The sequence below is a fragment of the Globicephala melas genome, chromosome 1, assembly GCF_963455315.2.
Source record: "Globicephala melas chromosome 1, mGloMel1.2, whole genome shotgun sequence".
In the NCBI taxonomy this organism is placed as follows: Eukaryota; Metazoa; Chordata; class Mammalia; order Artiodactyla; family Delphinidae; genus Globicephala; species Globicephala melas.
The window spans coordinates 93,308,253-93,335,493 of record NC_083314.1 but is presented as its reverse complement, the minus strand read 5'-3'; the positions used below and the strand labels follow the sequence as shown (position 1 = coordinate 93,335,493).

Sequence of the window (27,241 nt, the reverse complement as noted above, 5' to 3'; positions counted from 1 at the left end):
AGGAATGCTCATCATCGCCATCGAGTCCTTCTGCTGTTTGTTTGGCTCAGGACGGTTCTGTGCCTGGCCTCGATGGCTCAGGTTATATTATTACAGGTCTTGGATGAACAGTGTTGGCGAAGGCGAAAGACTGCTAGATGCTAAACTATGCTTGACACCAGAATGTCCCCTCTTCTCTTCAGACTTGCCCTCATGAACATGAAATATTATATAAGAAAAAAGCAAGCAAGATCTTAACTACCAGATATATTCAAGTTTTTAAAAGGTCCTTGGAAAACACCTAGACATTTAATTTCACAGAGCAATTTGAAATCACAAATGCTTTTAACAAATTATACCCAAAATTATTCTCTCCTGTGTTTATTGCTAATAATAAGTGACTACGTATTTAGTTATTTATACATTCCTGAAGATTTACTGAGTTCTCCATGCTGGGCACTGTGCTTGTCCTCAGAATGCAGCAGTGAATAAAATCTCAGTGGGCCCTGCCACCATAAGGCTTAGGTCTAGCAGGAAAATCGGTCCTGAAGCAAATATCTCCGCCAATGATGAGCTGTATAAAAGGAGAATTTGAAAACCAAGAAACAAGACAAAATGGCAAGTCTCAAGTCTAGAAGAAAAAAAGCGGGGTGACAAATTCTGCTAATGGAAAAAGACCCAACATGGCTGCAGCCCAAGGAGCAAGAGAGAGGGAAACTGAGGCTGGAGAGGACGGCAGGGTCAGATCACAAAGGGCCCTATTCAGGATTTTGGATTTCACCCTCAGAGTACTGGAAGCTTTCTAGGAGTGCTAAAAGGGTTCACATGATCAGATTTATGTTTTGTTTTTAAGACTGAAGATGCAGTTGGGAGAACACACTGGCATAAGGTATATACCAGTTCAGGGGAGGCAGAGGTCCAGGTGAGAAATGATTGAGTTGGGGAGGAGCACAAATGGGCTTAAGACCAACAGTGAAGGCTGAGCACGAAACACCTTGCACCAACTAAGTACCTGACAGTTATTGTGAGGTAGCTACTTATAACCCAGGTTACAGATGAGCAAACAGACTTAGTAAGGTTAAGTAATTTGCTCATTCAGCAAATAAGTAGCTGAGATATGAATCAAATCTAAACGACACCAGAGTCCTTGTTTTTAACCAAGACTTTGGAAATTTGCCCTTTTTTGTCCATTAAAAATATTTCTCTACAAACTGTCTGCCAGTATGTAACAAGAGCTGCAAAAATGTTTATATCCTTTGACCTGGAAACTTCCCTTTGGAAAATAAAACTGAAGGAAATCATCTGTACAAGGGCATTTATAATCATGCTATCTATAAAAGAGAAGAACTGTAAGTAATCCAAGTGACTAATTATATAAACAGGGAGCATATTAAGAAGAAAGACTCGTCATCATGTTCACAGCTACATACTACTCCATCATCACTTCTTATGTGATCCTGAGAAATTACTCAGTCTTTTCTAAAATATTCAGCTGTAATGATTAAGTTCTCTTAATGAAGCTCTCAACCACCTAGGGAAACTTGCATTAATAATACTAACCACAGTTGTATTTAGTGGAAGAATTGTTATTACCGCTTTCTGATTATGAGTTTATAACGTGCAAAGCTCTGAGGCAGGAACCTGTCATACGTTACCTCATCTAATCGTAGCAACTTACAGCATGGACGGTGCTGCTCTCAACAGGCAGCTGAGGGAAAAGAGAGGCGAAAGACCTGCCCTAGATCATACAGTTAATTAGTAGCACATCCAAAACCGGAACTCTAAAGCCCGTGTCTTCTTCCCTATACAATGTCACGCCCTGGTTATCAGAGAAAGTGGAGGTTCAGATAAACTGAGCAAACTGAGGCTCATAGATCACAAAGCTAGGTAGTGATAGAACCAGATTTTGAATGTAGGTCTCCCAATTCCAGGTAGAGTGTTGTTTTTCTACTTGTGTCACAGTTGTCACATATGAGATCACCAACAGATAGATAAAATTATGTAAATTACATCACTTTAAAGCTACAATACTCTAAAGCTTAGATTCAACTGGCCTCAATAAAACATCTGCAGGGCTTCCCTGGTGGCGCAGTGGTTGAGAGTCCGCCTGCCGATGCAGGGGACATGGGTTTGTGCCCCGGTCCGGGAAGATCCCACATGCCGCGGAGCGGCTGGGCCCGTGAGCCATGGCCGCTGAGCCTGCGCGTCCGGAGCCTGTGCTCCGCAACAGAAGAGGCCACAGCAGTGAGAGGCCCGCGTACCGCAAAAAAAAAAAAAAACTGCAGAAAGATAGAATACTACAGAAAAGAAAAATTTGCCAAAGACCAACGAAAGATTATCTATCCAAAAGAACTGTGGGAAAAGCCCTATATCATGAAAAGATTAGATGGGGTGGGAGACAAAGGGCCTCCCATTATTACTAAGTGCCTACTGTGTCCTAGTCCTGTGCTAGATATTTTGCCATCAGAGTTCACTTGCTCTTCCCACCACTCTGTGAAGATTAGGAAGAATTCTATTTCACAAGCAAGAAAACTAAGATGGTGGCAGATGAAGGGATTTGTCCACAATCACTCAGCCAGTGGGGTATGATTTGAACCCAGGCCAGTCCGATGCTAAAGTCCACATTTTTTCAATATACCACACTGCCTTCCACTGCAACACGACTGGCAGAATTATATTTTCTGCATCCTTTGATTAAAATGAAGCACACAATAATATCTGGTATTCTTGTCCAAACAATATTAAGGCCAATGTTAGGGATTCATTAAATAGTCACTCAACAGCCATTCATAGGAGCACTCACTCTGTGCCAGGTATGAGCTAGGAACATAAAGTTGAACAAATGGTCCCAAATTTCATGCAACTCTAGGAGAAATAACATGTCTTGGTGTCGCCATTAATGATTATCCATATTCTTGGGAGTGTGGGACACATTTGTGTCATCTGGTTTGAAATGGCAAAATACCAAGCTCTCTTAGGAATTGAGTGATCCTGGATGGCTAAGTTTCTGGATAGCTGAGAATTTACTCTGTTAAGCAACAGATCTTCGATTTCACAATTTTTATTACTTAATCATTTCTCAATGCTTTGTCAATTCTCCCAGGGCATTCTGAGCTCCAAAGTCTGAGATCTTATAATCCCCATTCTCAGTGATTCCCCTTTACTATTATAGCCAATGGATGGATGAGTAGATAGATGGATGGGAGAGAATAAGGTCTTTATAACAAGTATTTCACATGAGAAATTCTGAACTCAAGCACTTTCCAATCTTCCTTAAAGAGCTCTTTAAATTTGTTTGTTTGTTTGTTTTTAAGGAACAACACGATTTAAACTTCTCTTGAGGGCTGGGTCATTATTAGCATTCTGTTATGAGAAAAATAATGTGCTATGATTCAGAAAACCAAGTAACCTTGGGCAAATCATTGCATATATTAGGAACCTTAGACTGCTCATTTTTAAAATGAAGGAGCTGAGCTAGAATTCTCTGAGGACTTTTCCAGCTCCATAATTGTATAACTCTTTGAACAATAAAATTAGTTACTATAATGGTCGATTCAAACAAAACTATCCTTCTCCAGTATGTGAGTATCCTTCTCCTTGTGCAGTATGTGAATTCGTTTGGCTGTGTTCTCCGCAGTCCGAGATTAACATGGTTTTTGAGTTCTTGAGTCCAGGATTTATAGTTTTTACTATTGCCAACCTAACTTTCAGCTCTCCCGCTTTCTCATTTTAACTTGTAACCTGTAATCTCCTTCAACTTAAAAAAACAAACAAACAAAAAACAGGCTTAATGAAAAGGAATGGAACCTACATTTATGAGTACCTTCCAAGTGACAAAATATACATTACTTCAATTAATTTAATCTGTATAACACTGCAGATAGGTATTATCTCATTTAATAAATGTGGAAACCCAAGATCAGAGTTGTCCAAGACTGTCAGTGGCAGAGCTAGGAGTCAAAGCCAGGTTGATGTATCCAAGGCCCACAGTGCTGTGTAGTAGAACAGGGAGTAAATTAAAAGTCCTCAGCCTTGAAGTCAGAATCTAGGAACTCTAATGGTTACATAAACTAAGCTTAGCTTATTGCATTTACATGAAGTTTAAGACGTTCATTTTCTCTCTTCTTTGTAGAGAAGGGCTTTATTTTTTTTTTTAATAATAAGTGCTATTTTTCTAAGCACTTTTTTACTTAGCTTATTTTATATAAAACCCAGGAGGGCTTTAGGTAGTTATCAAATGGGCAAGGATGCCAAAAAGCTTAGTGCTAGCTAGGTAAGAAATTAATTTATATGTATTATTAAAACTGGTGAATCATGTATTAAACATTGAAGGGAAAAAATTAAACCCTTTACCAAATTTTACTACTTTTCTCTTAACTAAGGTCATTAAATATAACTATATATTTGAAAAGACTGAAAACTCAGTAAGGTTTAACTATCAGGGCTGCTGCATAAGTAACGCTCAAGAATCTAGCTTCATGTTTTAGAATCTACTAGGATGGAACTGATAAACAGCAATTATGTCCCATTCTTTCCTTAAACAGTGTCTCTGGAAGCACCCAAATCTTTTCATGTTGGCGCTCATTCTGAGCTCCAGAAATCTCAGCTCTTGCTTCCCCCTCACTGCGGATGAATAGCTGTATTCTACTGAATCTCCACGTACAGTTTATGGGCAAATGAAAGACTCTATTGCCAAGTACTCTGTCATCATAAATAATCTGAAGTCAAGCATTTCTTGTGAGGCTGCCTATGAACTAAGTTAACTAAATTTCTCTAGCCAACAAATACTTTCTCATATTTGCAGGTCAAATGCCAGGGAATTTAATAATCTTCGCTGAATCTACACTTTGGAGTATCAATAAGTGATGGATAATTCTAGATCCACGTTCCTTTGTTGTCAGGCCCCTCATATACGATTAAGTGAACGTTGCACTAATTGAATGATAACATTACCATAAAAGAAAAGGCTTACTAAAATAAGCAGACACTATGAGCTGGTTGCCAGGGGGCACATGCAGCCTCAGACCTGCTGGGAACTGATAAAAATGGCTTGAGAGCTTCTGGTTTGTTCAGTGGATGTTCACTAAGTCACACCCCTGGGCTCTGCAGACCACAAACCAAAAGAAGTACTGCTAGTGCACAGAGGTGAACTTCTCAGAATCAGTGTTTTCATGACACCTGGTTGCCTCTGGGATTTTCATTGATTAAATATTCCCTTCAAGACCCCTTGGTAGTCAGAAGGTCAAAAAATGTACAACTGTAACTTGTAAAGTTTGCAAGAGTCGCTCCCTCTCATGACAGTAATAATGGTCACCATCATGGGTAGTGGATGAGATAGACTGAGGCCAAGTCCAAACTCAGGAGGGCTGGGTGGTAATAATGAGAACCAGGTGAGCTTGCAGGGACTGGGGGAGAGTCAGGGACTCAGGGAGTGTGGCTTTAGAGGGTTGGCATCTGAGTGAGGGAATGAGAGGAAGCCAAAAAGACATGAGGCATGGCAAAGAGGTGAGAAAAACAGCATGAGGCTACAGTGAAGCTGGACAGTAAAAACAGGCTGGTGTGCTGACGTTGACAGCTCTCTTCAGCTCACACGCAAGAACAGGAAAGACTGTGGAGAAGGGTGCTCCAGGCTGGCCCATCTGAGGTCACAGAAGGGGAAGGGGATTGGGGGTGAAAGTGGAATAGCTGACCGCACAGATCCAGACAGGACTTTGGAGTATACAGCCAAGGACAAAAGGACCAGGGAAGGAGGAGATGTCAATCAACAGAAGGGCACAGGGAGGATAAGGAAAGGTTCTGACAGGTGGGAGGCAGAGGTGGCAAGCCAGGAGGTTAGAGGCAGAGTGAGAAGGCCTCCAGCTCTCCGTGCTTTACTTTACGTGCCCACTAAGCAGTCTGACTCTGTAGTCTCTGCTCCCTCAGCTTTTAAGATATTCAAGAGAATAGGCCATCCTCTGATGCTCCAGGCCACACACCAGGCAGATGTAACTGAACATCTTCACGGCCAAATGCCAACGGTACAGCCCTACTCCAGTACTAACGTTATCAGTGCTCAGAATAACTGCCTTCTTTGGGGACATCACCAAAGTCTGAATGTCTCTGTACATCCTCCGTCTCACACACACTCTCCCCACCTAGTTTTCTTTCACAAACCTTCTTCCTCTCTAGTAACCACTCATGTCTGTCCTCTTCCGGGTCTCATCTCTCTCACCCAGCTGCGTGCACTTTTGCACCGGCCTTGCAGCATCCAGTGACTTCCTTTCTCATTCTTGCAAAAGCCTCGCTCCAGGGTCAAATCTGCTTTCTCCCAGCCCCTCAAAAGCAGAAACTCCGTGTCATGTATCTTTCTGCTTTCAGTGCCTCTCACGGAAGAGGAGGTACTAGACAAAGGTCTGTGGAAAGGAGAGCTATACCATGGGCCAGGCACACACATAATCCATTCTGTGATGTTAATGTCATGCCCTGAACATCAGCAAATTAACAATGCATCCAAAAAAGCATCACCCACCTACCCAACATTTGCCACGCCCATCACTCTAACTCAAGTCTCCCTTCCCATCCCCGCATTTTATAAGGGCATGTCTGAGGTAAAATCCGTGCTGTGTAGCCTAAAAGCAACACAGGGCCAGGGGTTGAGTTTTATTCACCTTTGAATCCTCAGCATCTACTACAAAGCCCAATATTTAGCAGACAAATGGATAATTTGATGAATCAATCAACCATATGCACAAATTTCCATGAAAACAGAACCAAGCAGAAAGCAGAAGAGCTTTGAAACTACCAAAAATCCAATAAGCCACAAACTAGATAATCAGACCCTAAAATAACTGAAATCTGGTTTCATTATTTTAGATGTTTCTATTTTAAATACAGCAAACTTCAGTGCAAAATAATAATGTCATTTTACATTTGCAGAACAGGCCTTGCTTTCTCCAAGCATGTTCCCAGTCATTGGCTCATGCAATTCACCATCTATCAGCTGAGCTTGGTAGCAGGAATGGGAAACTTCACTGAATTTAGAATTAGGACAATTGGACTCAAGTCCTGTCTTTACCACTTCCTATCCGTGACCTTGAGAAAAGTCCTTTAGCCAGTGCACATCTCAGCTTCCTTCTCTGTAGAGCAGAGATAAGACCTTGTTCTTCCTGCCTCTTATGAGGATCAAGGAGGTGGGGGGAGAAGGAAGGAAATAAAATCTTGCCGAATACCTACTATGCCCAGGCATTTTACATATATTATTGAATTCTCACCACATCCTGCAAAGTAGATTTTACTATTTCTTGCCTATTATAGGAGGAAACTGAGACTCAGCAAGGAAACTAACAATTCTATGACCTTGGGAAAGTTAAGTACCAGAGCTGGGATTTAAACATTTCTGGCTTGTCCCAAAGCTCTCCTCATGAAAGGTGATGCCTCCTAGCTGGGGAAGGGTAAGCTGGGACGAAGTGAGAGAGTGGCACGGACATATATACACCACCAAATGTAAAATAGATAGCTAGTGGGAAGCAGCCGCATAGCACAGGGAGATCAGCTCAGGTGCTCTGTAACCACCTAGAGGGGTGGGATAGGGAGGGTGGGAGGGAGACGCAAGAGGGAGGGGATATGGGAATATATGTATACATAGAGCTGATTCACTTTGTTATACAGCAGAAACTAACACAACATTGTAAAGTAATTATACTCCAATAAAGATGTTAAAAAAAAGGTAATACCTCCTAAGTGAGATCTAAATATGTGTAAAAAATTTAGCTGCTTTTTAGCACATTGCCGCATATGTAAGTATTTTCTATCATTGCTGTAAGTATGGAAGGTGGAGACAAAGAGAAGCAGTATTTGCTAAGGTCACATGTCAGGGACAGAGCTGGGACTAGAACCTGGGTCTCCTGACTCCTGGCCTGAAGTCTTTTCATTAAACCACACCCCCAGGAAAAGGCTCCTGACTTAGTGGGCACAGAGGCATGATGCTTGTTTCTTCAGGCCAGCTGTTCCAGACCTATTTTAAGACAAGCACTTTGAAAATCATGGAAGGTGAGTATCAAGTGTTTCATTAAATATTCCATATTAATTGACCCTTTAGGGCACTCCCCTGTGAGCAGCATATGCTGCCGGCTTCCTGTTAAGCAAACCACTCAAAAGCTGACTACACGTCTTGCAACACATATTTTGAAAGCACATTCAGACAGCAGCATAAAATACAATTCTAAAACAGTTTTTCCATGAAATTCAGAAGTAGCTGCTTCCTTCACTTTTCATGGTTCTGTCCTGTAAATGCTTGAGACGGGGAAAGGCAGAATGTGAATTTGTGACTGTCCTTAATATCATTCAGGGTCTGTGTTAACAGGGGAAAAAAGAGTGGGATATAGCATTCCAATTAACAGCTAACAATAGATGCCTGTGAATTTACAAGAAGAATGATTATAATACATAAAAGAAAAAAAAAGACAATCACTTGAAAACATGCCATTTAAAACAATGGTGTTCCTGTTGCCCAGGGAAATGCAAGCAGTCCTGACCCTGCTCAAGAGTAGGGCATTAAACTATGTGCTCGAGACCAGCTGTCCCGAGGCACAGTGTTAAAAGGCCGAAAGGGACCAGCATACACTCATTTTCTCCTTTCCTTTCGTTAACTTCCCTTAGTTTTTCTATCTGCTTTTTTCCTTTCCCCACTGCATACCTGTCAAAAGCCTATCTCCCATTTCATACTGATTCGTGTGATCAATGTGTATGAAACCATCCAGTTGGTACATTCAATACCCTAAACCAAAAGTATTACTCAATATCCAACTTAGTGTGGAGGTGCTATAATCAACAGCTACAAAACCAATGACAGCGTTCCTCCACAGGAATGCCACGAGAGCAAAAGAGAGTGAAAAGAAAAGTCCTCACAGTTCACATTCAGATATGCCAACAGCCTTGTGGATGGGAACTCAGTTCGCTATAAATGTGTTACTTCTCATCTTGCCCCTACCACTACTTGTTAGTACAAGTTACTAACTCCTCTTAGCCTTGGAGAGTAGCGCGGGGATGAATATCAGTGTCCGTCTCATGGTGTTGTGATGACTGGATGACATAATGCAAGGAAGGTGTTAACACACTGCCTGGAGTGTTTCTGCAGAAACAGTAGTAATAATTGTAGTAAAAGTAGTAAACATTTATTGAGCATTTGTTATGTGCCAAGCATAGGGATAATTAGTTCATTTAGTCCTCAAACAGACAGGTTCAGGCACTTTCTGGAAGGCACTCAGGTGGTAAGTAGCAGAGTAATGTTATCTGCTATTATTAGTAATGCCACTTAAAGAACAGATGTTTTGGGTTTTTAATGACATAGTGCTTAGCACATCTTATTAAATTTTGTATAGGTGTGTTTGACAAGGTAGTAAACTAAGAGTTACCATTTTCAGTAAGTTTCATTAATGCCTACTTATGTATGCATGTTTCGTATGAGTCCCTGGGTCAGATTCTAGAGATGTATATAAATGAAAAAGCCTATGATAGCCTCAAGCAGGTCACAGCCTGGAAGAGAGAGAGATAAGAAAAAGATTGCAAAACAGTGTACGGAATGCTGCCCTCCACCCACGTACACTATACAGCGTGGCACAAAGTAGTAAGTGATCAGCTACACCTGCGGAAGGAGTTAGGCAGCCCTCCCTGCAAAGGGCCCTTGAACCAAGTCTTCCTTCAGACTAATGAGAAAGGACCCTTCAAGTAGAGAAATAGGCAAACCAATAGCAGCATAGTTCATTTGAGAAGCCACGAAAAGGTCAGGAGCACACAGTTGAAAGAGCTTTGAGACATGAAGCAGGACCAGCCCACGGGTCCCTGCAATGCTTACCAAGGAGCTTGGATTTTATCCCATGGTCCATGGGAACAGTTATAAGGAGGTTATGCTGACCTGCCCCAGTAGTTCAGGTCAAACTTCAGGAGTCCTTAGTCACTCTCCCTCATACCCAACGCTCATCAGCAAGTCTTTGTGGCTCTACCTTGAAAATGTATCCCATGCATGCAAACAAAAAGATCCAGGAGAGAACGGAAGATGTAGGAAAGCACAGAGATAGAGTGAAGGAGGAACTGGCCTTTGCTAGGAGCATTGATAATTCACCCACAGAAGAGGACAGAAAGCATCGTCTACGGGCAAGATGCGGGAAGGTGGGCGCCTGAGGAAGCTCTCCTCTGACTGTGTCTGTTTTCTCGGTGGAATAGGAAGCAAGATCACCAGTTGAGAGGGAGAATGAAGATGCAGGTTCAAGAAGAAAAGGTACCAGACAGGCATCTGGGAGAGTCAGAAATTGGATGGTCTAGGGCAGTTTTCAAATTGGTCTCAGTACCCCTTTACACTCCTAAAAAATTAATGAGTAAGAATCCTCAGCAGCTTTTCTTTATAGGGGTTATATCTATCAACACCTAATATACTAGAATTCTAAAATGAGAAATCTTTAAAACATACACAAACACACAATCACAGGTCAGCAGCATGTAGCTTTGGGAAAACTCCACTATACGCTCGTGGGAAAGGAAGAGTGAGAAAAGGCAAACAGTGTCTTAATAATATTTTTAAAAGAATGTGCGACCTTAGGGAACCCCTAAAAGCATTTTAGGGACTATCAGAGGCCCCCAGATCACACTTTAAGAATGTCTGGTCTAGAGACAGGTACTCAGATGGCTGGGTTGCCTGAGGCGCCCACCTGAGGTTAGGGATCGTGAATTTAAAGTGAGAGCACTCAGGTGGTATGCGTTTTCCTCCACGGGTCAGGTTCAGCAGCTGAATTGCAGGCAGGGAGTAAGTAGAGAGTTGGATTTAACCAGGGTTATATTTTACCCAAATGAGTATCACCAACCAAGAGAAGCTAAGGAAGTAACTATAATGACAGTGGTATTTAAGCTGAGTAGGAGGGAAATGAAGACACGAAGGCAGTGAAGAGGTGGTGGGACCAACAGTTCAAAAGATTGTTGAATTTTAGGTATTAGTAGAATAATCCAGAAAGGAAGGATTAGTAAGAGAGTAGGATGCTTGAAACAGAATACGGAAGGTAACTAGTAACAACTTCAAACTCAACATCCAAAACTGATTGTGCCCCTTCCCTTTGACATCTGTACCTCCTCTCTATTCCCCTAGTCACCCAAGCCTGAAACCTGAGGCTCATCCTAGATACTTTCCACTAGTACTGCACCTAAGAGGTTCCAAAGTCTGGTGCATTACAACTCTTCATTCTCTCTCATCTTTCTCATTCCTTCCTATGCTTCCACTCCCACCCCTTCTCTGGCCTCACATCCACTGGCCTCCTCCTCCCCTAACTAAGCTTCAGCAGGAGTCTTTCTCATGCCCAGCTCCACCCCATCCAATTCATCCTTCTCTCTGCTGTCGCTGAACTTTCCACAGTGAACTCTGATCACGTGATTCTCATCCCTCCATCCAAGCAGTAACTGTAACCACAGAGGTGGGGGCATAAAACAGGCAGATATAGGCTGTCACCATGAACATGCGGTCTATCAGGGTATGAGAAGGAGGTAACGCCACAGTGTCATGAGATGATACAGGGAAGAGGATACGAAAAAAGGCAACGAAGGAGAAAACTCTAAAATTCTTAAGGTATGTTTAAAGAGAAGCCAGCAAAGGAAGCTGAGAAGGAATACAAAAGGTACAAGAGGGACTTCCTGGTGGTCCAGTGGTTAAGAATCCGCCTTCCAATGCAGGAGGATGCGGGGTCGATCCCTGGTTGGGGAATTAAGATCCCACAGGCCGCAGGACAACTAAGCCAGTGTGCCGCTACTACTGAGCCCGCATGCCGCAACGAAGATCCCACGTGCTGCAACTAAGACCCCACGCAGCCAAATAAATAAATAAATAAATATTTAAAAGGTACGAGAGAACCAGGAGAGTACAGTGTGATGACAGTTAAGAGTTTCAGGACGGAAGGAAAAGTCAATAATGTAAATTGCCCCTGTGAGTTTAAGAAAAATAATCTAAAAAGAGTATGTTGTATTTGAAAGTTAGGAAATCAGTGGTGATCTAGACTGGATCAATCCTATCTGCATTACAAACATGATATAATTTTCCCCATCTTAAAAAGAAAGGCACTTGCTCATTTTGTTCACTCTGACAACCATGGGATTGCACCTCACCAATAAAGTTTCAGCACTTCAATCCTTTACCCCAGGCTCTGGTTCCTGGAGAGCCCAGGTTAAGCCATCAAGTATGCAGACAGAACAAGTGCTTAAGATGCCTGAGCTACTTCACAGGAAAAGATCTTGATCGGTGTCAAGTTTAAATTTATGCTGGCCAAGAGAATAATCCAACAAATGGCAAAAAGGTTACTGACTCCTGAGAAGAAAGGTTAAATAATGACATTATTTTCTGAACTGACTGGCTAAAAATATAACTGGCACACCACTCTTTTTGGACAATGACAGCCTTTTTTCTCTCTTCTGTATAACCCAGTAATCTTCACACAGCAGTACCTGGGGCGGGGGTGGGGGGAGGGGGGAGGATGCAGACACGCATTTGGGAAGCACACCTTAATGCTAAAACTTATATGATAATAGTTTTAAAATAATGTACAGTTATGTATAGCAGAAATAAAGCTCTCTTTAACTTTAAGAAGTAGTAACAGCAATGAAAACCCAACTGTGTGTTAGGAGCTTGGAAGGAAATCCTGGGAACAAAAGTGATGAATTCTTTTAGAAATGCTGCATCACCAACACATGGTGCTCCGCGGAAAATACGCACTAAATATATTTCATTTATATTTTCTTATATACACACATATTTTTCCCACACATATGCATATATACAAGTGTGCCATATGACAAAATTTGTCTAAATCTTAAAAGAGTTCTTATAATCGGTATTAAATAAAAATGCTGTAAGATAAGAAAACCCTCTTGATCTCTTTTCCCCTACTAGCCACTACCCCATTTATCTGCTCTCTCTACAGCAAAATCACCCCCTAACACGTCTATACTCGTGGTCTAGATCCTCTCCCATTCGCCCATCACACACCAAATCTGTTTTTGCCAAGGTCACCAAAGAACTTCATATTGCTTAATACAATATTCTATCTTCAATCTTTTTCCACTTGAAGAGCAGCATTTGACGTGTCTAATCACTCCTTCTAGAAACACTTTATTCACCCGGTTTGCTAGAACCATACTCTGTTGACTTCTCTCCTTCCCCGTGGCCATTCCCTCCCAACTCCTTACAGGTTCCCATCTCTCTACCCTTGACACGTGGGCAGGCCCCATGGCTCACGCGTCTGATCTTTTCTTCCTACACTACTCCCTAGGTGATATCATCCAGTGCTGAGATTTTAAATACCACCTACACCCTGATGACTGCAAACCTTTCCTCTCCCATCTCCAATTTCTCCAGCTGCCTGCTCAGCATCTAGATGCCTGCTGGGCATTTCAGACATAACTAGCTCCAGACTGTCCTCCCCCTCTCCCTACCCCCAACCCCCAAAGCTCTTCTTCCTCCCATCTTCTCCATCTCAGTAAATGGCAACTCCATCAGTTCAATTCCTCAGGCCAGAAACCCTGGATTCATTCCTGGCTCCTCTCTTCTTCTCATACTGTTCATCTGATTCCATCAATAAACCCTGGCTGGCTTTATCTTCAAAATATACCTAGGGTTGGATTCCTTCTCACCACCTGCCCTGCTATCACTCTGGTCAGAGCCGCCATCACCACTTGTCCGAATGATGGCCTTAGCCTGACTCTTCCATCCTGGCTGCTCTGTGGTCTATTCTCAACATAGCAGCCAGAGTGACCCTGTTGAAAAGGTAAGTCAAGCCACGTGATTCCTATTTCACCCAGGGTGAACGTCCTTACAATGGCCCACAAGTCCTAAAAATCTGGCCCCCATTTTCCCTCTCACCTCATCCCTACGACCCCTTCTCACACTCACTGTCCTCCAGCCCACTGGCCTCTGGCTGTTCCTTCAGTTTACCCACCATTTAATTACCTCAAGACGTTGGTGTTCCCTCTGCCAGGAATTTTCTTCTTCCAAACATCCACATTCCTGCCTTCTCTCACTCCCTTCAGGTCCTGCTCAATTGGCATCTCCTGAGAGAAGCCTTTCTTGACTACCTTCCATAAAATCAAATCACATTTCCCTCTAGTCCCTTACCCAGGTCCATCTCTCTTCACAGCACATCACATTCTACAGCCATTTATTTATTTATTGTCCCCCACTAAAATATAAGTCCTTTTAGGGCAGGGACTCCATTGAGTTTGTTTACTGCTCCATGCCAGTGCCTACAACAGTGCCTGACACATAGTAGGAACAAACATTTGTTCAAGGAACCCCTGAAACCTGAATAAGTCATTTTAAGAAAATTCGAAGTTTACCTACACGGTACACAGTGGTCAGTAAATTTATCAAATGTGTTATTCCCATCCTATGACATAATATAAAGCAAAATTTAAAAGTACAAAATAGTAAGATTAAGCTAATTTCATTGATGATACATCCATGGTTAACTATAGGCATTTATGGAGAACTTCTTAACCACCAAAAGTGACATCAAGCCCACAACCCACAGTCTTCCACGTTGCACCCCCGGTACAACCAGCACAGGAAGGCTCTTCTCTTCCAGTGTCATGTATGTGCTTGGTATCCTAGCTAGAACACTGTTTTAGATGAAAAATAAATCTGTCTACTATATACAGAGACCAGGTTTCACGGATTGTGTGGATTTTCATGGATCATCTGGGGTTTATTTAATTTTTTTCTTTATAATAAAAGGAATACGTTAAATGTGTAACTAAATGTGATTAATGTTTACCACCTTAACTGATTAAAAACAAATCTAAATCAGGGTTACAAAAAAAAAGGACCTATTTTGAACTAAAGAAGATTGTCCTCTTACCAACATAGCAAGACCCAAAAAAAGGCTGATGTCCACAGCCAAAAAGAACAATTACTAAGTAAGAGAATCGGGGTCCCATTTCTAATTTTATTTTGGAGGACAATTGATTAACTTAAGACTCCAAGATTCAAACCTAAAATTGTTTAATTATTTGCAGGGTTATTATTTTTTAACACAAACAAGGCAGAAGGCTAACAGAGTGGAATAAATCCCACTCATTGGAGGTACACACTCTTATTAAAAGAGGCTATTCATAGCCTCTTTCTGAAAACTTAAAAACAATAAGACATCTATACGCTAAAATTTTTTGTGTCAACATCTGTTCATAACAGTCTCAAATACCACAAAACTCTGAAGTGAGAGCCTCCAGTTTTTTCCTGGCTCAGAAGATCAGGTGCTAAAAGGAAATCATTTATTTCAAGTTATTATCTTCAACAGAACCTAAGCTGGATGGACAGAATGAGTCGTCGACATGGGAAAAGCCACACATACTAGTAATGACAGCTCTAAATTCAGAAGAGTAAAGTCTGCTGGGGCGTATGTCAGGGTTTCACTGGGTTATTAGGTTATTCACTATATAGTATGGATAGAGCTCATGGCACAGAAGCCTTATAACCGGAAGCAGCCAGAACCTTCACCAAGAAAGATATGAGTAGTTAGAGGCAGAAATAGAGATGTCAGCCCAAAGGAACTTGTAGACCTTGCAACCGTTTTAAAATTTTGATTATAACCTATTACTGTTAATGTGACAATAGCAGAAAAAAAAGTCTTAAGTAATTTTGCTAATAGTGAACACCTATTAAGTGCATAGTATCTGTTGGTCACTGTAGGCATGTTAAATACATCAATGAAGTATTTAATGAAAACATGCACTAAATCTCATTTAAGGATTTAAGGACAACCTCTATAATACAAGCTCACCTGTCCAGCACGCAGCTGTTCAGAAACCTTATCTCTCTGCAATGTGGCCAAGAATCAAGAAGGCAACAAAAAGAGACATCACCATATTCAGGTACTAACTTTCCACGGTTCACCTGTGGGAGAAGCCCACACTCACAGAAAATTACTGCATTGAATTTGGAACCAGAAAGCTTAGGGTTAAGAGCCCAAAAGCACAACAGCCTAAGGAAGGTCATTCAGCTGTTTAGTTCATTATAACCTGGTGGCTTATATGATAGAGCAGTGTAATAATTCCTTTAGGGCAAGGATCCTGAGGTGTTCATTGTGGTACTCCCAGTAGGGAATAGAGTTCTTAGAGCAGCATATGTGCTCAATTTTCATTAATGATGCTTATAATGACAATCCTTTGTCAACAAAACGATTAAATTACATCTACTATATTCTACAAGGGGAAGAAAGAGCAAAAAGAATTTGAAAAAAATTTCATCCATTGTTACAATTCAAGTAAAGGTTAGAAGCTTGAAATAGGGAGATGCTCAGCTGTCCAGAATACTTCATTATTGAGAACAACTTACTGAACAGCCCCTAAGGGTTCTGGGCGACTGAAGTTTCAGGACATGAGCACAGTACTGTACTCCCTGCTGGTGGGCCAAGGCATCCTGAGGCCATAGGCCAGGTGGAAAATGGGAATCTGCAGACTGGATAATCACCTGCAGCTTCCTACAGAACTCTGTTGAGAGTGGCAACTCCCAGCTTAATGGAAATGTCTGTTAAACCCTTGGGCAGGATATCCTGAATTGGGACAACACTTAAGTGGTCCGTAGAGTTAGCAGTCACCACCCAGGCTCATGGGAGAGTACAAAATAAATTATCTCACTTCTAAAACCATATGGCTCTCACCACTTAACAAGCCTGTTCTTTCTTGGGGACCACTAATCAGCAGGTTGAAGGTAGACAGGCAAGGGATGCAGAATTTGAGGTGCAGAGAAGCCCTGATGAAACACTGACATCAAGAAGAGAGGAAGGTGTGTGCCCTAACTTTAGAAACATAGTTATTCGTTATATAAAGTCAGTTCCGCTGTAAAAGGCACTGTTCTGGTTGCTAAATAGCTGAGGCTCTGTATCATTCAGGATTAGTGGTAAAGTGTGTCATGGAAGGGACTGTTTCCTCTCCCTTGTAAGTTGAAAGTGGTTTTTTACATTCTGAAAGAGAAAACAGATGTATTGACTTGTGTTTAACAGCTTTCTGCATGCAAACTTTCTGACGGGACCAAGAAACTACCATTCCACTGAGTTGAGACTTTTGAGTTTACTCTAGGGTGCACACAGCCTTCCGGAGTTGCATTTTTTTAACCCCTCAAAGAGGCACCTCCAGGAAAGGCTCCAGACACAGGAGCCAAGAGTGCACCACACCACCTGAGCAACCACCAAATGAAGGAAAGCGGAATCTGGAGCGAAACTTCTCGTTTCCTGTCGCTGCTGGGAGAGACTAGACTTGCTCCTTCTCACGTGGCTTAAGCCTAGCTATAAACCCAACCATGTAGCTTGCCAGCTGGCCACAAGCTCAGGGGGCTTTCGGGGCAGCCGCCTTGTTGTGCTCCCTTTTCCGCCCTTTGGTCAGTGTCATTCCTGTACAGATAACGGTACCGGAACGCCCTCCACTTCCTAGAGTCCTCTTTATGTCATGGTTCCGCTTTCAAGAAAACATGGGGACGAAACGCAAAGCAAAAGAACAGACTAAAGGCAAAATTATCCCCATCAGCTCCTTTCATGCCTCTCCATCGTTACTATAAAAGAGCTGGATCAAATTCCTTTCGTTGCCTCCCGCCACACACACGCGCGCGCGTGCACACACACACACACAGGTAGGTGCAGGGCACCCTAAAACAGCTTGTTCCCGCCTCACAGAAAGCCCTTACGAAATCCTCATACCGTCTCAGGACGCAGGGCCCTAGCCTTCAGCTAAAGAGCTAAACCATCTCAAGCCAAGGTACAAGAAGCCGAAGTGGTCCGCAAAGCAGAAGGCTGCGAGGCAGGGGAAACCGAACGCACCTAGATGTTTGCATTTACACAAAGAAATTACCCGGCTGATTAATGCGATTTGCCGGCTGGAGGCGGAGGCGCCCGCGCCGGCCTCCTTACCTGGGACATCTGCGGCCTCAGGTTGATCTCCTTCAGGTTGATGGAGTGCGCCCGGAGGTTGTTGAGCAGCTGGCAGAGCAGGACTCCATCGCGGAGGGTCTGAGCCAGGTCGAACACCTGCGCCGAGTCCCAGGTCACCCGGTGGTTGGCGGGCAGCACCTTGCAGTGGATGAGCCACAGCGCGCACTGCTTCCACGGCTCCATGCCCGACGGCTCCGGGACGCTGCCGGGCAGGGGCAGGCGGCGAGGATGCAGCGGCGGCCGCCGCGGTTCCTCCGCCTCCCCGACGCCAGCCGCGGTCGGCCCGTTTCCTGCAACTGTACGACTGTGCGAGAGAGCAGGAGCCGCGGCAGGCGGACGGGGTGCCCCGCGCGGGTCTTGGTTCCGGTCTCGGCCCGGGTCCACCGCCGCCCGACCGCCGCTGCAAGCGAGTCCCGCGCGCTCTTCGTGCGCCCCGGCCGGCTCGGCGGCGGCGACCGAGCACAGGCTTCCTACTCGCGAGCCCGGCGCCGGGCGACTGAGCATGCCCAGCGCGCCGGCCAGTCTCGCTGCCGTCTGCGAATCCCCAGAGGCGCGGGTGGGAGAGCGCGCGCCGCCCTGGCCTGGGGTCGGCGGCCCGGGCGGGGAAGGGGAGGGGAGGGGAGAGGGGCGGTGGCGGCCAAGGGGATCCCAGGGCCCCCGCCTACCACGAGCCCTCAGGTTGGCGGAGCTCACCCAGCTCCAGGCGCCCGGGGATCTTCTCTCCGGACGCCTCCCCGGTTTGGGGAGAGCGCGTCTGAACAATGTAGTCCGGTGGGGGCTCCTGTTAGGACCTCCTAAACGGCAATGACAGTTTTTAAAGGGTCCGAGAGGTGCCAAGGATTAATTGGGGCATCCGTACTCCCCAGAGAAATGGAAAGAAAAAAAAAAAAGGCAAAGGGCATGTTGAGAACGCAACGCTTAAAGTTACAGAGATCTTTACCCCCTCACCCCCTTCCACCTTCTAAATTCTCTTCCCACAGATAGTTCCTGTTCCTCCAAGTTAGTTGCTCGTAAAGATGTTTTGGCACCTTAAAGTGAGTGTGTGGAGACGCCTGCTGAAACCCTTCCCCGCCCCCCCCCCCACAAGCCTATTTCGACGCGAGGTGTTTTTCACTTAGAGATAGTTTCCTTCTGCCCTCTCAGGCTCGGAACTGTTCGGCGTCGCAGTCCGAGCCCTTCAGCTGACAGCCCAAAAACCTGCCGGGGAGAAATAGGCCTGTGAAACGCCCACGGAGCCACGGCGGCCACACTGCGCATGCGCCGGCGACGGGTCCGGGTTTGAGCGCAATTAATCTCAGTCCTCAGCTGCACCGGTTGGGCTAAGCTTTGGGACCCTTAGTGGAACATGACCCCAGAACTCTAGTGCTGGCTGAGCAGCGCATTCTCATTTCTTAAATTTGGGGGGGACTCCTAACTGCCCCTTTTACTCCCACTGCCCCTCAAAACCAAAAATAGTGTTTAAATTATTTATCGCAAAATATTGCCACATTGAACTCTTGCTGCTCTCTGTAAATGTGGTCCTGGGTCACCGTTTAGAGATATATTCTTTTAAATTTTGAAAATAAAAATAAAATATGAAATCACTTGGGATTTTAGATCATTTTTTATTGTACTATTACATTACTGTAGCTCAAATTTTCTATTGTGAACCATATTAATCTTATAAGCAGGTCAAAATGTTATTTTTAAAAGTATATCTGATCTGTTAAGCACAGAGGCTGCGTCCTTTCCCACTAGCCTGTGACAAGCGTAGCACACTGTGTACAGTGAGCATTAAACAATAAATCAGCCTGAGGATTTCCTTTCCTCACGCTGATCCTTCCCCAGCAACTTCCTCGTGTTCAAACCAGATTGCATCAATGGTACAATGTTTCCTAACCTGTAATTTTGGCAAATAAATCATACAAAACTTTTTTGCTGTACACCTGAAACAAGCAGCATTGTAAGTCAACTATACTCCAATATAAAATAAAAATTAAATTTAAAAATTAAAATAAACTTTACATATGATCTTTAGAAACAAAATCTAACACAACTGAATCACTATGTAATACAAGGTCCTGTATAAAGAGAAATCAAATTAGCAAAGAAGTTTCATAAAAAAGGAAGGAATAGTCAACAAAAATATAAATTTTGTTTCAGGTAGCATCAGATCACCTTTGGGGGTTGTAGGACACTTCCAAAGCCCAAATGATATATATCAGGAGGCAGATCTGGGTTTAGAGTCTGAGCATGGCAAGTTTCTAGCAACATGGCCTGGGGAAAATGATCTAATTCCTCTAACCTTCAGTTTCCACATATGTAAAATGGGAAAAATAATATTCACCTCATAGTGTTGGTGTGAGGATCAAATGATACAGTGCCTTGCTATTCAAGATGCAGTTTATGGACTGACAGCATCACCCAGGAGCTTGTTAGAAATGTAGACTCTTGGGTCCTACCTCCACACTGAATGAATCAAAACCTACATTTTAAAAAGATCCCCAGGTGACATATATTTACACTAAAGTCTGAGAAGCACTGATATAATGCCAAGATATGCGATGCGTATCACTTAGTGAGAACTCTATAAACATTAATCAATAGCTTTTAGTTCACAAAAAGGCAGCAATGACCTACTAAATTCTATTTAACTTTTTATAATTTATATATATTACATATGACATATAATATATACATTAAAAATATAACTTCAAAACATAATATCTCTCAAGTACAGTAAGCCAGAGAGTGGAGAGAAGGGCAACAGGAAAATATAAGGAAGGCCTAGAAGAGAAGGAGGCTGGTGGAAGTGCAGGCATCTTCAAGTAAACAAGGAGCTCAGTGGCAAAAGTTGAGTCATGTGCAAGACAGTGTCAGAAATTCATATGAGAACAAAAATGGCAATGGGCTTTTTTGAGCTGTCATCTGTGGTCCTTCCCTTAAAACCTTACAACCTAATGACAATGATAAGTTGAGTGATAGGGTACTAAGTTCTGTCAGTGGTACCTCCTTGTCATTCCAGGGCCCCAGTGTTCCAATGAAAGCCATTCTTGCACACATGACATGAGACTCAGGACACAGTGGTCCCACTGCCCTGCAGGCCTATGTGAGCACCTGAAGCACATCCACACTCTACCATTTCCTGAATGCCAAGCCCTCTATTGAGCGCTTCACGTACATTATCTGCAAGTTAGAGGAAATCACCACCACCACCACCATAGATGAAGAACCAAGATCAAAGGCATTGATCACCTTGCTCCCGGTTACAAAGCTCAGTAACAGCCTGAGTTTCATTGGCCTCCACAGCTATGCTGTTTCTGTTTGAAACTGCTCCCCATTATAATAATTACCTTAGCAAGTTTAATTACTGGTTTAAATGTCTTTCTCCCTGCTAGACTGAAACACCTTGAAGGCAGGAGCGATAACTTATTCATCTTCAAATTCCCAGAACCAACCCTGGTGCTTGGTGCAGCACAAGCACTCAATAAATATTAGTCGAGGGAGTAAATGAACGAACAAATGCTCTATGTTGCCCGTTTTTACTCCTTCGGTTCTCTCTTCCTGGTAAAGCAAAAAGATCAGGAATTATTCACACCAGTATTTGTTTCACCAGGTATCAGGGCCCCATGAAAGGAAGGTCCGTTGCTTCCTGTGTGTCTCGTTAGCATTTCTGGACCCTCCAGCATAGCAGGCAACCTGCTCCTCTCCAGCATGGCTCTGCGGTTTGGATCATTGCCTCAGCCCTACACTTTATACAAAAGGGAAATGTGATGGGTGGCATCCCGAGCTGCAGGAAAGACAATAAATGATGGATGTCACATTCTAGGTCTCTTTCCATGTTCAAAATTACACCATAATCAGAAAAGTAAGGATTAGAAAATTCACTAGATTATGCCTCAGTCCTAATGTACCAAATGACTGAAGTAAAGCTGGTGAGCGCCACGTAAATCCACTGTTCGCTAGAATCTGTGTTGTTGCTCAATCCTTACTATTTTTTCTTCTTATTCTTTCAACTCCTAAGTTTAGAAAAGCACTAAGATTTATCTACCACCAAGAAATTGAGAAACCCAAATTTCTTATTCCTTATTTATTTCTTAATTTATGACACAGAAGAGGTACATCATTTTGAAGCATATTGAAGATAAATCAGTATAGGAAAGAATTAAAAACACAAAAAAATAAATATTGTATACTACAAACTGAAGTCCACTTCTCCGTCTGTTAGGTTAATTTTCTTCAACTACAATCAAATGTTGGTTGGTTTCACATAAACATTAGGGATGCAGGCTTTAAGTTTCTAGTAATTTGATACTGCTTTAAATGTGAGAGAGTGGCATTGACATATATACACTACCAAATATAAAATAGCTAGTGGGAAGCAGCCGCATAGCACAGGCAGATCAGCTAGGTGCTTTGTGACCTAGAGGGGTGGGATAGGGAAGGAGGGAGGGAGACGCAAGAGGGAGGGGATACTGCGGATATATGTATACATATAGCTGATTCACTTTGTTATACAGCAGAAACTAACACAACATCGTAAAGCAATCATACTCCAATAAAGTTTTAAAAAATAAAAACTGATGCAACAAAAATGAATAAATAAATAAATACCACAAAGCCGTTGTGAAGATAGGATGGGGGTAGATTGGGATTTCTATAACAATCATTCTTTTAATAAATGTTCCCAATTCAGTGTGAACTTAAAGATTTTTAGGTACAACTGAGCAGGATCTTTTTAGGATCTCAGGATATTTTTTCTCTTCTGACCTGTTTAAGTCCTGATAGTAATAAGAACAACAACAATGAAAATAATGTCCCTTTTCAAGATGTCACTTAGAATCTAACAAAATAAATTTACGAGAAATAATTTATGACACAAACAGCTTCCAAAGAAGCAGCTTAAAAAGGGCCATAAGAACATGACCCTAAGTCTTTTCGTTACAAGGGATGGACTAATTAGGTAACTAATGTGCAAATAAATGAAAATATAACTGTTCCCCCTTTCTCTGCGGGACACACACACACACACACACACACACACACAAAATGAGGCTCCAAAGGTTTAATTCACCAAGTTAATTGCACCTCAGCTGGGTCTTCTCAGAATCTGGTTCAATTACACATGCTGTACCCCTCAAGCTCTGCTTAGACATTCATCCATTGTTAAACATTAGCTGTGACTCATGTACACATTATGTTTTAAAGATGACTGAGAAGGTCGAACTTACAGGGAAAAGCTAAATAGTTATGTATTCCTGTGAGTAACTAAAGGTCTTAATCTAATTTGGGAAACATTTCAATTTCATTTGCATGTTGATATAAACAAACTGTCAAAGAGAGAGCTCTTCACACCGCGATGGTGAATATTAAAATCCAATGTAAGGAAACTTTTGTGGGAAGTCCTTGGAGCTCCTGTTTCCAAATTCTATGCATATCTCAATCATTATACTAAGTTCCTTGCAGAATAATTATCTCTTTTTCTGACACCACAACTACCACCATCTTCCCTGTACCCGCACCATGACCCTCCTGTGAGCTCCTTGGGAACAGGGATTGTATTTAATTCATGTCACATCTCCAATGCCTAGCACCTAGTAGGGGATAGAGGGAGGGAGGGAAGAAAGGAGGGAGAGAGGGAGAGAGGGAGAGAGGGAGGGAGGGATGAATGAGATGAAGAAGATGCAAATCATACAATGATAGCGATGCTGGGAGAGGAGTGCAGCAAGGCTGAAGTTCCCTTTACCATTTCCACATTTCACCCAGATTTATTCCTGCCGCCAACAATGTCCTTAGGAAAATAAAGCAATTCTGCAGGACTGATTGGCTTCATCCATGTGAAGAGAGTACAGAAGTATTAAAAAGCCCCCTGGTTTTTGTTTAAATTTTCTTTAACAATTGAAATCCATTATCACACAACTGAAAACTCCCTGGAAAAGTTAACGTTTAGTTAAATTCATACCTCATGCCTGAGAGCAGATAACAACAACAGCTATCATTTACTGAGATATTATGAGCACTGACAGCTAGCTATTGAACATTCTGTGCATTGTTTTATTTGATTCTCAACGTCTCTGAGGTAAGTACAATTATTTACCTCATTTCAGGGATGAGGAAACTCAGGCTAAGAAAGCTCAACTATCTTTCCTAAATGCAAGCAGCCAGTAAGTGGCAGAACCAGCATTGGAGCCCTAGCACCCTAATGCCAAGGTCCACACGTGATCGACACATCCACACATGATGCCATTCTGCCTCCCTGGAGATTTATCCAGAGAGATTCCCAAGAGCAGACTGCAATGAGATGGCTTTATACATAACCAACTTTAGATGCTCCACACCTGTGCAAACTCATGACTAAAGTACAGTTTTAATATTTACATAAATGACATTCCCCCCCTACTGCTATTCAGCTATCAGGAAAAGAATCTAAATCTGTTTGGTAAAGGAATGTTATTTTAAATCTTTGTTTTTATTCTTAAATATTCTATTTTTTTTATTTTTAAAATGTTAAGCATTCCATTTATTCTTTTCTACTATAACCCTTTTGTTCTATTTTGTTGTGTTTTGTTATGCTTCAGACTAACATCAGGTTTTGAAACACTGGGGTTTAGAAAACCTGTAGGTATTTTTTTTGATCATCAGACTCACTTTGACAAGACGGGAGTGATTTAATAAAAAGGTTAACCAGCTTTTCTGGGAACTGACATGAGAATGCTAAAAAGCACCAAAATAGGGACTTCCCTGGTGGCGCAGTGGTTAAGAATCCGCCTGCCAGTACAGGGGACACGGGTTCCAGCCCTTGTCCCGGAAGATCCCACATGCCGCGGAGCAACTAAGCCCCTGCGCTACAACTATTGCAGCCTGCGTGCCTAGAGCCCGTGTTCTACAACAAAGAGAAGCCACCGCAATGAGAAGCCCGCGCACCGCAACTAGAGAAAGCCGGCACACAGAAACGAAGACACAACGTAGCCAATAAATAAATGAATAAGTAAATTTATTAAAAAAATAAAAAGCACCAAAATGGAAACCTAACTGCCTTATTAACTTCACACATGTGCACACACAGACATTCTCACATTCATGTATTTGTAGACAGTTTACGTTCCATTCTGTAATCGTGGCATTAGGTTACCTATAAAATCATAATCTGGTTTTTATTGCCCAAACACAAAAGGGAGACACCGGCAGCACTAAAAGAACACCATATCTGATCAGAATGAAAACACAATAATTACTTCTGTTTCAAACTGTTTGGTTTGTTGCTGGCTATAACTTTTAAGTTGTTCTTACAGAAAGTTCCTAGATTTAGGAAATAACTCATGTGTTCTGCTAACTTTGTTTTCACCCCTCGCTGACATATTTCAGGAATTAAAATTCAGGGCTGTTTAGATCAGAGCATAGTGTTGAAAAAACAGTAATAATTCAGATTATTTTAAAGAGAGAAGAGGATGAAATTGGTAGACCTGAAGAAAATAGGACAAGTACTTTTTTGTATATTTTAAATGTCATTACAATATAGGAAGAACAATCATTTCCAAAAAAAGGGTGGCGGGGGGATTACTGTCCATTACCAAAAAACAAAAACAAAAACCCTGCCAATATATCAAATCTGATTTTCCTACCACATTTAATAAATATTTAGCACTTTCTAAGTGCAAAAACACTCTTTTGAATTTTATGTGAGAATACAGAATAAAAGTGACACAGGGTTCCATACTAAATCTCTGTGAAAATTTAGTTAACACTACAAGGCAAGGATATTATAGTTGGCACAGAGACCCCAGATTTTTCTGTGCAGTGCTGTTTTCATATTTAATATCAACTGCTTATAGTGGTTGAAACTAGAGTAAACTTACGAACACGTACCGAGCTAGGATTGCTAGATAAACCAAACACAGAATACATTTTTCTTGAGGTCTGCCGTAGGCCTAGAAGAGCAGCCAGCTAAATGAAGTCTATTATCTTCGAGAATCCTGCTATCTCCACCTTTTTGTCCCTTTCCCTCTGTCTACTTAATCACTCTAGGTAACAGGAACCAGGAATAACTTCTGGGGTGCCCCCAGGCCCAAAAATGTTGACCCCTGCAATTCGATGAAGCAAAAAGAGTTGATGGCATTAATTAAAAACTCCAAAGTGTTGAAAATCCTGACTAATCAAGGTAATTCACAACAAACCCCCCTCCTCCTGTATCAGCACTCATCTCCCAAGCCACCCTGCTTCAGCACTAAATGGTTCAGATTTCTCATAATACAATGGGAGAGGGGCGGGTGCTGGCCACTGGGGAAGATGAGTGATCAATACCAGCACAAGGGCTATGGTCTCCCAACCTCTCTCCATCACACTGATGGGGAATTGAGTTACTTGAATCAAAGTGAATGAGATTTTGCTGCTCGCTGCCTATCAGTGCCTTTCATTTTGATCTGTCTTTTATTTGAAAGTGCCTGGGAAGATGTGGTCACTGGCTGAAATTTCTCTTTCTAGCTGCGTGCTGTGATCTGTATGTGGATGCTGGATGACTGTGACCCTACACCTCCACTGAAGCTACCAGTTCAATTTTTAGGAAAAGGAAGAGGAGTCATTCTGCTGACCCAAAGCCAGTGGGTCTCCAGCACTGGAATGAGGATGAACAGAAAGGTCATTCCTCACTACCACATCCGGTTTAGACATTTTATGGCAGATATCTGCCTCATAATTGCTTTTTCATTCTCATTACATCTCTCACATTCAGAGATTAAAAGTTCTTTAGCAACTCCTTTTAGAGTATATACGAAAGTGGCAATAGTTTCTTTATAGATTAAAAAGTGTTTACCTCTGAAGAGCCAGAAACTTCTATCAGTGAAGAAAGACTCAGGTATCTCTTACATAATAATCTAATTATTTTTGAAATCAGATTTAACTACCCTTTTTCACTTCCCTGCATTTAAAGATAGAGATAATATTTTGCTGCTTGCGAAAACAGATTCAAAGGAGATATAGGTTTAAAGATATTGTCTATGTTTGATCTGTCTTTCCCTCTAGTTTTTCTACCTGGAAGTTCTCCACAGTATTCTCAGACTCTGCAGATAAACTGGAGAAGCCCCTAGCCCTGAATTCCACTTCTTCAAAGGATCTTTCAGGAATGAGCTAAGCAATGGTTAATTTGCAGCTGGATTTAAATCTAAACTGGCATCTCATTCAAGTTACACACCGTGGCAAACCAGAGCAGTTGTTAAATTAGTGTTGCCTGTGGACTCAGTTCCTACAGCTATGTAAGCCTTGCTATGCTCCGTGGCCACAAAATGTGGCTCTAACCTAAGCCAGATCTGTAGCCTATGCATATGATGAGTGGGTGGGAGGGTTCAGTTAGGCTGAGGCAT

At 42.4% G+C, this 27,241-nt stretch overlaps 1 protein-coding gene across 3 annotated transcripts in view; it reads right to left on the bottom strand.

The window, feature by feature from the left end:
• Positions 1-18,804, bottom strand: part of VAV3 (vav guanine nucleotide exchange factor 3) — a 396,567-nt gene extending 377,763 nt beyond the window's left edge. Inside the window, exon 1 of one of the 3 annotated variants that reach the window (XM_060301805.2) lies at positions 17,886-18,804. In XM_060301805.2, the coding sequence (XP_060157788.1) occupies positions 17,886-18,410 (525 nt within the window). In that variant the 5' untranslated portion in view covers positions 18,411-18,804. The remainder of the gene's footprint in view (positions 1-17,885) is intronic. The other 2 variants (XM_060301801.2, XM_030868866.3) reach the window with 2 other exon arrangements.
• Between the last annotated feature and the right edge of the window lie 8,437 nt (positions 18,805-27,241).